Raw genomic sequence first — 13,210 nt, forward strand, 5'->3', positions numbered from 1 at the left:
ATTTGCTCCAGAGGTGTGTAATAACATCTGTGAGCAAGTTGATTAGGAAAAATAGCTTAAATATTCAAATAAAAAAAACTCATCCTGAATGTAAAATTAACCTTGCACTGCTGATCCCAGTCTTCCTATTTTGTAATCTCTCAATCATTTGTTGTTTTGTCACTCGTTTTTTTGTCCTGGTGAAAAAATTAACCGTTGCAATTACTTTAGCCCGATAGCTGATAATCTTCTCTGTCTATCAACAGCTTGGGTCCTGGCTGAAAGAAACTTCAGGGCAATCTCATTCCAGCTCTTCACTGACATCGGATCCAACACACAACCACCACCTTGCACTCTGGCACCAATTGGCAATGCCAGTCCGATGGGATTAAAGACTGTCAATGTGGAAAATGCGACTAGCTCACCAGTAGAAGTCAGGGGTCTCGGAATGGGGTTAGAGGGAGCTCTCAACCATCTGGTCTGGGCTGTATCTCACCTCACCTAGGCCACATCTTTACCCAGGACATCCTAATGCTGACACTGGCTGCCTGAATTGAAAAGTATTTCTCATCTCCTGAGGCAACAAACCCCCATTTCCGATTATCAAAATAAATCCTATCCTCTCTGCAGGTTTCTGACTAAGTGACCTATGGGAAATAGTATTTCCGCAGTAAGGTCAAATGCAGTTCGTACCTAAAAATCTTTCCTGACTGAACAGATCCCGGAACAAAAAGTTATACCAAGAGCTGAAGATTTTGCCAATCTCTCCTATACCACCTGATCAACCTTGGAATGATTGAACTATTCGAGGATGACATGTCAGCGTTGGGTCCTCAGATCTCCATGAGGTGCCCCCTTGCCTCTCATTACCAATCATGCTGCCCCATTACCCATTCACCATGCCAGCCTTAAAAGCAGCAGCAGCCAGATTTCAGCACAAGCCACCTCTTTTTGCCCCAAAGCGTAGCTTCCTGGCCAGCTTTACCTGCTTCCTTGTTCGTGTTTTGCCAGTCCGTAGTTTGATGTATCTTGCTATCAACTCATTGCGGCCTGTGGGAATGGAAAAATTTAATTAAATCAAATCTTTAAACTTCCATTTTCATTAAACATTAATATAACAAGCAGCAGAAACAAGACTCAACATATTAAACCCATATCCCACCAATAAAGATGACTCAAATGCTGGGAGAATACCATTAAGCTCTATGGAAGAGCACCCTCAAACAGGAGTGATGCTTGCTAATGGCAAGAACCAATCATGGATGAGCCTTGCTTGTCGACAGTGGCGCGGTGTTTCAGTGGTTAGCACTGCTACCTCACAGCCCTAGGGATCTGGGTTCAATTCCAGCCTCAGGCGACAGTCTGTGTGGAGTTTGTGCATTCTCCCCGTGTCTGTGTGGGTTTCCTCCGGGTGCTCCAGTTTCCTCCCATAGTCCAAAAATGTGCAGGTTAGGTGGATTGGCCATGCTAAATTGCCCATAGTGTCCAGAGCTGCGTAGTGAGTTAGCCATGGGAAATGCAGGGTTACAGAGGTAGGGTAAAGGAGGTGGGGATGCTCTTCTGAGGGTCAGCATTGTCTCAATGGGCCGAATGGCCTGCTTCCACACAGTAGGGATTCTATGTAGAGCCTTCTAACATGCAGAGGTTGATGTACCTTATGGTTCTGGTTGGCCAGGAAATTCTCCCATCACCTGTCCTAGGTACATCAAAAGGACTTATAGATTGATCAACCACATCGTATTATGACACACCTTCCATTGGTGCGCCATCAAGCCCTGAGTGAGTATTTCAGCCTCTCACCCAGAAGTAGGGCTGCTACAACTGCATCTTGAGACCCTCCCCCACTATGGGCTCCAGGAGGAGCTAGGTAGAGGGGTGATAAATCAGTCAGTCTTTCCAGCCCTGCTCACTACCCAATGAATCATTTTGGGCAGTGTACAGGCTGGATGAGGACAACAATGTGCTTGACAGTGATGATGTTTTCCATTGGCCAAAAAGTCACTACCCAAACAACCTGAATCAGAGAAGTTTCATTGGCAAAGCTCTCCAGAGTTGACATATTATCCCATCTCCATCTTTCCCCCCGACCCCCAATCGCTGTGGGAGTTGGGTGCCTGAACAGATGGGATTAGCACAAATCTCAGCAAAGATTTCCAATTCATCCCAAGCTGGTTAACTCCAATGGAGCTGAGGTTCCATATCTCCATCCGTCTATGTTCTCGCAAAATAAAAACTAAAAATCTGCCTCCTCCAGACATCCTGAATGGACAAGAACATTGGTTCATCAGGGAAGTCTGAAACTCTTATCAAGAGTAGCACCAGAACTTGGTTCCCAACTTCCAGGCCCAAAACTACAGGAGAAATTAAAATGTACACAAGTACAGCCAGCCAATGTTCTATGATTACAAACAGGGGGAAGATGTAGAGAAACGAATGGGGTGGAAGACAGAAAAAAAAACTTTTCAAATTGCGATAGTAATAGGCAGAAACCTTTTAATTAAAACAGTCTCACTCTCCCTGTGCATAATTGGGTCTGGTTTAGAGATATATTTTAGTGAGGACTTGTGTAAGAACTTACTGATCATACATTCTATGAATTTTGGATACAAGAGGCAGAGTGATACACAGAAATGATTTAGGTTTAACAATTCAAAGTTTGCAATCTGGTGAGGAACTGATGCTTCTGTGCCAAGGGGTTTCAGTGAGGAACAGGGCAGTGTGACTATCTAAATCCATTCCAGGCTGGCTTTGGGAGACTCTGTGTTACAGCAAGTCTGTGCGAATTGGGCTTTCATATGGTCTGAATTTAAAGTAGATCCCAGAAGCTCCTCCTACCCAAATAGTTTGGAGCTGAATCAGTTGGACTCCCAGGGATTCTGCGGTAGCCATAGTTTTCTCAGTTCCAGAAGACTCATCTTCAAATGTTGTCACTCTCAGCAACTTTATCCACCTGGTAATGTGGTGTTTGCTGCACAATGTTCTTGCTTCTGGGACATGTGTATGCATTCGGGTACATGGCGAGCATATGACAGTGAGTATTCATCACACAGCAGAACCGGCAAGTGATGGAAGAGTCAGGCAGTTTGAATCTGCTGGCTTTGTGACAGTGACCAAGAGTCTAAACACTGTGCCCTGTACAATCGACAGGGCTGAGCTCACCTATTGCAAACCGCCTTGCTTTCTATTTAAAACACTCTCTAAAGGAGTCAGCTGTGGCTCAGTTGAGGACACTTTTACCTCGGATTCATAAGGTTGTAGGTTCAAATCCCACTCCAGGAATTGAGCATATGAAGTGAACCAACATCCCTGGTTCAACGCTGAGCACTGTCAAAAGGTGCTGTCTATCAAATATGGCATTAAGCCAAAGTCTCCCTCATGAATCCCACGGCAGTAGTTTGGAGGAGAGTAGGGATGTTCTCCTCAGTCTCCTGGCCAACATTTATCCCTCAATCAATATCCGCTAAATCAGCCGCTGTGTGTTTTTAAAAATACTTTCAAGGGGGACAACGATTGCAATACACTGCACTGACATGCAAATACTTTGCAGGGTGTCCGCAATTGCGAAAGGCGCAATGAAAATGCAAGTCTTTCTCTGGTATCACAGAAAGACTACAGAACTTGAAAACCCTACAGTAATGGATCCAAAAAGCCGTGCCAATCTTCCTGATTTACTGCATTCCTCGAATCCCTCCAAATTTAGCTCAAGCAGCATCATGCAATAAATCTGCCATAAATAGCTTCAGCAACAACACTACAAAAGCAGCAAGATATTTGAACCCTTTCTGTCATTAGCTGAACCAACCTGTTAACTTTGATTTCTCTTATTACCGGAAAAATCCCTCTCCAACGCCTCTGAGCCTCACTTGAGGCTGTTCTTATGTAAAATACATAAGGCCTGGGTTTACAGTACTGCGAGATTATGCTCACCTCTCTGTCTAGACTCATTATTTCTCTGAAAGTATAATCACACTCCAGTCTCAGAACAAAAGCTGTAGTTCACAAAAGAACATTCCCCACCCTCCTATTGTCAATTGAAAAGAGAACTGCAAATAGAAACCCCTTCTCTGTTGGGATACAGCCAGAGCCAGGGTCAACTTGCCTGTTTCCGCTGGCCATCAGATTGGATCTTCACCTCGTGTCCCTTTGTGGGACTGCATTTTTAATCCCCTACAATTACAAGTCCTACGTCTCCTTCAAAAGAAAGAGCATCTGTCTCAGCACTCGATTGGGATTCCATCAGACAGTTCTGGGACCTCACTCTCCTCTGCAAATTAGTGCATTGCTCTGGGAACACATTGGACATAAACCCCAGTACCTCTTATACCCTGCTGTCGCATCAGACCCCTTCTCCTGCACCCTCTTCTTCGAGGTGACAATGAGGAGCAGCTCTTTCCCATGAATACTGAACCCACATGTTCAGTCGCCTAATTTTCCCTCTTTTTCCCCACCTTTCCATCTTTTTTGTTTATTAATTCATGGAATGTGGGCATCAATGGCTGGGCCTGCATTTATCGGCCATCCCTAATTTCCCAGAGGCCATTAAGAGTCAACCCCATTCTGTGGGTCCTGAGTCACATGTAGGCCAGGTAAGCATGGCAGTTTCCTTCCGTGAATGTTTTCCTTTCCCCCTACAATTACCAACAGTTTCATAGATCAATGTTATTTCATAACTCTATTCCAGATTTGTTACTGAATTCAAATTCCACCACCTGCTGTGGCAGGATCTGAACCTGGGCCCCCAGAACTTTATCTTTGGATCAACAGCCTAGTGATAATACCACCAGGCCATCGTTTCTCCCTCTATAACCACTTTACCTGATCTTCCTCCTAATACTGAAGACCATTGCTTTTCTCTAGTTACCTGCTGTGGAGTCTCCAAACTCAATCCTCCCATGAGGAAGTCTTGCAGCTGCCCTCCTCCCCAATCCCACTGAGCCACCAACCAGCCAACTTCCCTCACTATTCTCCCCTTGTTGAAATAATGCTGTAAATGTCCTCAAATACTCCCAATCCCTTTGCAAACTCTCATCATCATTCCCACTCGGGCAATGGATCCTTCGACTTCACTGACTTTGTAAAAGACTGCCACATTTCTAGTCACCCTTGCCCATCCAAAGACTGGAATATATTCTCAACTCCTATCTTTCCTGCTTTCCCATGCTTGAATTTCCCCAATTCCTCACGACCCTGCACCTGTCTCTCCTGTCATGGTGCTGAAATGGCCAGAACAACATCACAAATGATACATTCAGTGACTATGATCATGGTCTCCTTCACCACAGTGCGTGTGTCTTTTTACACATGGTTACCCCTCTCCAACACCGTTCCTTCATCGCCTGGCTGAGTGAGACAGCCCTGCTTCCACACTTACCTACTCTGTTCTAGCTATGCCTCTCTTCCCAACCCCTACACCATTCACTCAAAAGCCTCCAAAAGAATTCCACTCACTCTTCCTATTCCTCACTCATGAGCAGCTCCTCTTTTATGAGATCATTGGCTGAATGGAGGTCACAAAAAACAGCCAGTTGCAGGACACCTTCATCTCTTGAACTCTCCAATCTTTATCTTGTCAGAGTATGTGTCTAATTTCCAATCAAACCTCCTCCGGTTAAATGTTGGAAAGATTGAACACTCTGCCTTTTAATTCGATTTCCTCACCACCGACCCCAACCTTAGGCTGATCCAAATTGCTTGCATTTCATTTGAACCCCAGTTGAACCTTCAGTATGCGTACCCTCCCTTTCCGCAACATATCTTTCTTAAACTCCAAAACACCCGTCTCTGCCTTGTTCAGCTCATCAGTGGCTGAAACTCTCTTTCACCCATTCCAATGCAATGCTGGCCAACCTCCTACCCTTTGGGTCAGCCAGAAATTATGCCTTCCAGTTCTGAAATCTTCAAAACATTTCGCTCTTCAACACCATCCTTCTTGCAAATATGCATTATGTCCTGATCCTCCAAACCATCCATTTCTTACAATGTGAAATCTCTCCATAACCTCACCTCTCTCAATCTCTGCATCCTCCTACAAACTAGAGCTCCCCGACCTTTCTGTCAGCTTTTGCTGCATCTTGCTATGATTACCAATTACTACGACTTACAAATACGTATGTCGACCATTGGTACCTGCACTTTTTACTGTCTATTCACCTCATTACAAAGACCCCTTCCTAACTCACTCCAACCTCTCTCTTTCTCTTCCTTCAAGACCATCCTTAAAATCCATTTCTTGAAACAAGTTTTCAGTCACCCCCACCAAAATCTCTTCCCTTTCTTCAATGCGCATTTAAGTTGTTGTCAATACAAGAGTATTCACATCTTTTTAAGGAGCAAGACACTAAAAGATGGAGATAATGTATTCAAAGGAACTAGTGAAGTCATTGTTAATCAAGTAACTGGATTATGTACGGAATACCCATGAATTTCCACCAGGTCTCCTCTGATCTTCAGTCAGGAGGAGGAAATTAGAGAGTGATCTTTTGGAAACACGAGGTCAAATTAGCAAACAGTATCTTTAAGAATGGTGTGAGAGTCTTTGTGAAGGTTAGAAGAGATTTTGAACATTATTTTCATGGGAATGTCTTGCCTAAGACTTCCCAAAATGGAGAGGAACCAACTGCAAACATGTCAACCATTCTGAGTATCTCCAACACACTCAGTTGGAGGCTCAAACAGCTGGGAGTAACGTGTGTAAACCTGAAAGTCCCATCACCAGCCTCATCAAAAACCCTAACTCAGCTGCAGCAGGGCATTTCGACCTAGCATTGGACCGTTGAGATAATGTCAGAGTGCTTAGTCAGCTCAGGACCCACAACCCTGAACAGGAAGAAAGTTATCCTTTGTCCCCAAGAGACAGCTCACGAAAAGATTTTCCAGAATGATTTCAGGGATGAGGGATGTTAACTACAAAACGTAGGTTGGAGAAGTTGGGTGTGTTAACCTTGTAGCAAAAGAAGATTTGAAAGAAAAAAGATTGGATAGAGGTACAAAATTATAACAGCTTTACATAATGTAGACCCTTTAGCAGATGTTACAATAACTATGCCACACAAATATGAAGTTTAGGCCAAAAGATACTGGGGTAACAGCAAATTTTAAACAGTGAGCGGTTGGGTCCTGGAGCTTACCATCTATTGTAGAGATGATCAATGACTTCAAAAGAAAATTGCATATGCACTAGACAGAAATAAACTTATCGGGGAATGGGACTAACTGGAGTGGTCTATCAAGAACCAACATGGGCTTGATGGTCCGCTGGTCTCTTCTTGCGTACAATATCCCTAACATGACGATTGGTAACTACCGATGGCAACATGGTGACACAGTGGTTAGCACTGCTACCTCAACATCAAGGATCCGGTTTGATTCCAGCCTCGGGCAACTGTCTGCGCGGAGTTTGCACATTCTCCCCGTGTCCATGCAGGTTTCCTCTGGGTGCTCTGGTTTCCTCCCACAGTCCAAAGATGTGCAACTTAGGTGGGTTGGCCATGATAAATTTTCCCATAGTGTCCAGGGATGTGCAGGCTAGGTGGATTAACCATGGGAAATGCAGGGTTACAGGGACAGGGTAGACAGGTGGGTATGGGTAGGATGTTCTTCAGAGGGGTGATGTGGATTGATGGGCCGAATGGCCTGCTTCCACATTGTAATGATTCTATGACTCAATGGCCAGTTGACTAACGTGTGTTTTTGGAAGCAGCTTTACTGCTACACGGTTGAGATTTGGTCTTTGTGATTTGCCACATGGGCCACGTAAGCAGAATATAAGTTACAAGTTGCGCAGTTACAAACATTAAAACAACGGGCTCACAGTCTTTAAAAACCCAGTCCACGGTAAGTCTGGAGGGGCTGACAGGCGGGATTCCAGGGACTTTCTGATCATTTCTCCTGTTTGCTATTTGTGGGATCTTGCTGTGTCCAAATTGGCAGCCACTCTTGCCTATATGTAAGAGTACATGGAAAAAAAAAGTACGCAAAACTGTTGTAAGTTTTGGAGTGGTGTCTGAAGCCACGGATCTCTGGCACTGAGGTGATTGGCTGCCTGGTGTGCAGACTCAAGACATCAAACATTAAGTATCCATTAACACGTGAGCCATGCTCTGCAATGGAGCAGATTGAGGAGGAACGAGGTAACACAACCCACAGATCTGTCCACTGTCCACTGTGTACCATGCCATGTTTGCAGTTGGCTTTGTAGTTTGTGCATTTGGAAGGCACCAGGCCGATTTATTTATTTATTTATTTTGAAAAATCTCATCCTAAGGCAGGCTGGGGCAACAAAGTGGGTGTGAGATGAACCACAGGCTCCTGTGGTCCCAACCTCACATGCACACTCTTGACTGATCCCTCCAACAGGCACAAAAAACATTATATGCCTGAACGTGTTCAGCTGGTGGACACAGAGGCCAAAAAACCAGATTTGTACATCTTGAGGAAAACCAAAGGGCTTGAAATGTAAATAACAGCGGTGTAGTAAGGATTGGCTCAGCACAGTGTTGAGGGTACGTGGTTTGTTATCATCCAGTTACTACCAATATGGTAAATGAAAGGCTTGCATTAATACAGCATTTTTAACAAGTCCCCTCAGAGACTCTGAAAACTGCTTGCCACACCATCAACTTTGAAGTGACGGGATTGTCAACAAGTATGGCGGCCATTTTACAAATGGCAAGACCCCATAAACCACGGAGTGAGATGAAAGATCAATGTTGCATGAGGGAAAAAGTTACCAAACCACCATACTTCGGAACGTGAATGAAGAAAATGAATTTGGACTTATGGAGCACTTTTCACAACCTCATTAGCTCTCTGCAGCTAATAACGTACCTGAGCGGCATATTCAGTGTTGTAATGTAGGGTAGTGAAACAAGCTACTGCCAGCTACACTGCTAAGTGCCAAAACAAGACAAAGCTAAATGAGCAGATCATCTGTTTCATGTTTAGTTGATGCATAGATATTAGCAAAGTTCTGGCCTGGACTATGCTATGCTCCTTCAAATTAACCCCACGGCAGAGTTAACGCTCAGTTTAACATACCATCTAAAAAGGTATCACTTCCATCAGAACGGCAATGAAACAACAGCCTAGATTTTTGCATTCAGGTCCCTGGAATGGGACTTGGAACCACAACCCTCTGACTCAGAGGTGAGTGTGCAGCCACGGAACCGTGATTCAAACATGATGCAAAGGAATCATCAGCAGAACAAACAAAGTCAACCCTGTCACTTGTCTACAGGGTGGAATGGTCTGTAAACGTGCCTATTGGCAAAAAAAAAAGCACCAAACGAGGCCAGAAAAGTTCAGAGTTTAAGCTTCCATCTGTTCGGAGTTAAGACATCTGACTAGGGATGGATTGTAATGATTACTGGAAATGGTCTGTCTTGTCAAGGTTCTTATGACCTATTTCCTCATCAACATGGTCATCATCTCCCCCTTGTAGGGGGCCGTCTGACAGTTGGAATGGGATTCACGGTGTACAGTAAAGTTTCAGTCAGATCCACCATCCACAGAGAGCGCACGGGCAAACTTCAGAGAGGCTGGAAAGTGAATCTTGTCAATACAGGGTTACAGTTTCTGGAATGTGCGCACTTGTGATTGCTCATCAAATTCCACGTTCACACACAACCATTTTCAAATTCCTCCTGTGTCGAAAAATAAGCCCACAATTAACCCCAACCTGACAATGTGTGTCAGGAGCCACATTCTTGTCATCTCTCGTACATCGCTGCTAATTAAAAACAGGCTCGGAAGGTCCTATACCAATACTCTCTAACCTTAACACCCAGCTCTCTGCCCTCTCAAATAAAATTGATCTTCTCTTGGGGCTGTAAAAGAATAACACGGGTGCTAGTCTGTCCTGTCTATCCTGATCTTATCTACAACTCACTGCTTCCCAATATTCTGCATTTAAATTTAGACACGTCCCCAGTCTCAAAGCCATGCCCTCTTCCATTAGTGGGACAAGGGAAATTGTTGTGGAACTAAAAATAAAAGTCCATCCTGGCAGTTTTGAGAGACATTGATAAGGAAATTGTTGATTAATTAATTGTTGATTAACTGATAATCAAATTATCAATTAGTCCCTAAAGCAGCACGAAGAAAACCCCAATAGTGGAGCATCTTTGGAACAATAGGTTCAAATCTTCCTTCAAAACATGTTACATTTGACATATCATTACTCGAATCATGTACCCAAAATGTAACATTCTGAGGGAAATGGAATTTGTATTTGAATGAGTGAATACTCTCTGCTCCCATCATCTCCTGAGGTGGATTGACAACTTGACGAAGGTTTCCACTAGGCTGTGTTACACCGTGTACTGGACAGGATGAAATTAATTCCTTCAGGGCTCAGCGGTTAGCACTGCTGCTTCACAGTGCCAGGGACCTGAGTTCAATTCCAGCCTCGGGTGACTGTCTGTGTGGAGTTTGCACATTCTCCCCGCGTCTGCGTGGGTTTCTGCCAGGTGCTCTGGTTTTCGCCCACAGTCCAAAGGTGTGCCGGTTAGGTGGATTGGCCAATGTGCAGGCCGAGTGCGTTAGCTAATGCAGGGATGGTGGAGTCGGGGTGGGTTTGGGTGGGATGCTCAGAGGGTCGGTGTGGTTGATGGACTGAATGGCCTGCTTCCACACTGTAGGGAAGCTATGACTCTAGAACCCTAAATATCAACATCATTTCCCAACCTTTGTCTTTCTAGTGGGAAACCCGCCCAATTTATAAAACTACAGGTAGTTCTCCTATAACACAATAGTTGTGCTCTTGTGTGACCTCACGCTATAGGAAATTGCTATACTGTACAGGAGAAAAGTGGTATTACCCAAACAGCATCCACTCTTCATCAATCACATTACAGCTCATTCATGTCAATGAAACACACATTATAGCAGAAATACATGTAACCCTTGTAATTCCTCCCTCTCAGCCTTCGATTATTCTGGTTACTCTTCACTGTCTTAGTGACTAGAATCTTTTTTTAACACTCAGAAATTGCTGGAAGGACTGAATAGGTCTGGCCACATCTATGGAGAGGAACACAGAGTTAACACTGAGTCCAACATGATTCTTCTTCAGTTCTGAATAGGAGTTGGCCTGGACTCCACTCTGTTTCTCTCTCCACAGATACTTCCAGACCTGCTGAGTTTCTCCAGTATTCTGGGATTTCATTTCAGGTTTCAAACATCTGTAGTTTTTTGCTTTTTAATATATGCTATGGATCCTGGTGACCAGAACGGTATACAGTATTCTAAACGTAGCTGCGTGAATGATTTCAAAAATGGTATGATTAGTTCACTATTTCAGCTCAGTTCTGGAGTAGCAAACATCACAATTCCAGTCACTCACAACCGTGGAGCAGCATGGTGATATCTTCAATTTATTGCCAATCAGGTTCTCTAAAACATACAATATGTTTTGTATCATCTGTACAGTCAGTCATTGCGCTTTCAGATTCCCGACTGTTTATTATCTCGATAAATAATCAACAAAGAAATCACAAGAGGAATCGCAAACCGATCCACCAAGTTCCGGTTTCCGTCCCTTCCTTTGACAACCTCGTGCCACTAATTCTGGCAGTTGCCAAACTCATTTTTGTGGAAACCAACGAGGATCCCACTGCAACATTTCTATTTTCTTCTTGGTCTCCAATATTTCTAGAGAAAAGTCTTCCAAGGTCCTAACGAATCTGACTGTGCGTCACATTCGTTGCCTTGCCCAGGTCAAGCTTCGCTGGGACACCCATTAGATTGGCATCACCTCCCTTCATGAACATGTTATCTTTCATGATTTTACTGTTATACACATGGTCTGTGATTTTATCATTCGTAAATTTTAACCCACAAAATTGTCAAATCTACTAATCTGGCATTTCTTGGTTCACTTTGGTAAATAGGTAACCATTCTTTCTGTACATCAATAGTCTTAAAAACCCTTCTCTACTTTATAATTACACTGGTCTTCTCTCTCTCACATCTGGTCCTTCCCTTTCGGTTTCTCAATTATAAAAAGGGAGCTTTTAAAAAATGAGCTGAAGGTGTAGGTTAGATTGGCAAGGCCTGGCTTATTCCCACCCTTGCAACAGGGGATTCACTTCCTGAATCATTGTTTAAAAAAAAATGCTCCAAGATCTGGAGGGCCCCAAATATAAGGAACAATAGGCAATGCATGTCTGTTTCAGGATGGCGTGCAACCCAACAGATATCGTGGATGTATATCACGCCATTGCTTCATCGTCACTGAGTCAACATCCCAGAACTTCCCAACATCACTGTGGGGCCGTACACAAGATTCAGTAAGAAGGCACGCCAACTCCTCCCCAGGAGCAACCAATCACTGGCTTTGTCACCAACACCTACATCCCAAGGGTGAAATCTAAAAATAGCATTGCTGATTCCATCTTCTTTTACATCCATGTGGTATGACTATGACTCGATGAAGGTGACCACACCTTTATCCTCTGGGATGTTTGGTTGGGTTCCCAAGAGCATGTAGGTGACTGCTGATCTACAGCTCCTAAGGCAAATAAAACTGGCATTCCACAGGTGATGAGTTGCTGCCTTAGGATTTCCTTTCTTCGAGATTCTCTTTTGGCTTCTGGCAAGTGCTCGTTTTCAACGGAGGCCATGTCCCTTTTATCGTTCACGGTTAGGTGCAGGGATCATGGGCAAGCTTCTCAGTGTCTTTGAAGCACCTCCTTTGACCACCCCATAAGAGCACACGGGAGACTCAAAACCTCCAGAGGCAATTTGCGCTAAGTGAGTGAGTGCCTGACATTCGAGGTCCCTGATCTGGTCCACAGCGGGAAGGGAGAGAGGCACCAGTGAAATCTCCTTGGTGAACCACCCCTGCCAATAAATTGCATTCAGTACTGGCAAATGTTGTCAGCAAAAGCCATTCCTTGAGGTGTCACATAAGGAATCCACATACGGGACCATACTAAGAGAGAACAAATACACACGAGCAGACAGGTATCCAAACGAAGGAAAGCAAAGAGGAAGCAGATAATGCGGTCACTTGTACCAAGGCTTTAATGGTTCGGGAGGGTAGAAGCATTGTCCATTCAGACATCTGAAGATGAAGTTTCTACAAAGCAAGCACCAGTCACAGAGATAGTAGGAACTGCAGATGCTGGAGAATCTAAGATAACAAGGTGTAGAGCTGGATGAACACAGCAGGTCAAGCAGCATCAGAGGAGCAGGAAGGCTGACGTTTTGGGCCTAGACCCTTCTTCAGAAA

At 44.2% G+C, this 13,210-nt stretch overlaps 1 protein-coding gene across 3 annotated transcripts in view; it reads right to left on the reverse strand.

The window, feature by feature from the left end:
• Positions 1–13,210, reverse strand: part of LOC109930967 (transcriptional enhancer factor TEF-5-like) — a 144,229-nt gene that overhangs the window by 71,635 nt on the left and 59,384 nt on the right. For all 3 annotated transcript variants that reach the window (XM_048612144.1, XM_048612145.1, XM_048612143.1), the window contains exon 2: positions 965–1,029. In XM_048612144.1, the coding sequence (XP_048468101.1) occupies positions 965–1,029 (65 nt within the window). The remainder of the gene's footprint in view (positions 1–964; positions 1,030–13,210) is intronic.

The sequence above is a fragment of the Rhincodon typus genome, chromosome 25 (genome assembly GCF_021869965.1).
Source record: "Rhincodon typus isolate 14 chromosome 25, sRhiTyp1.1, whole genome shotgun sequence".
Lineage (NCBI taxonomy): Eukaryota > Metazoa > Chordata > Chondrichthyes > Orectolobiformes > Rhincodontidae > Rhincodon > Rhincodon typus.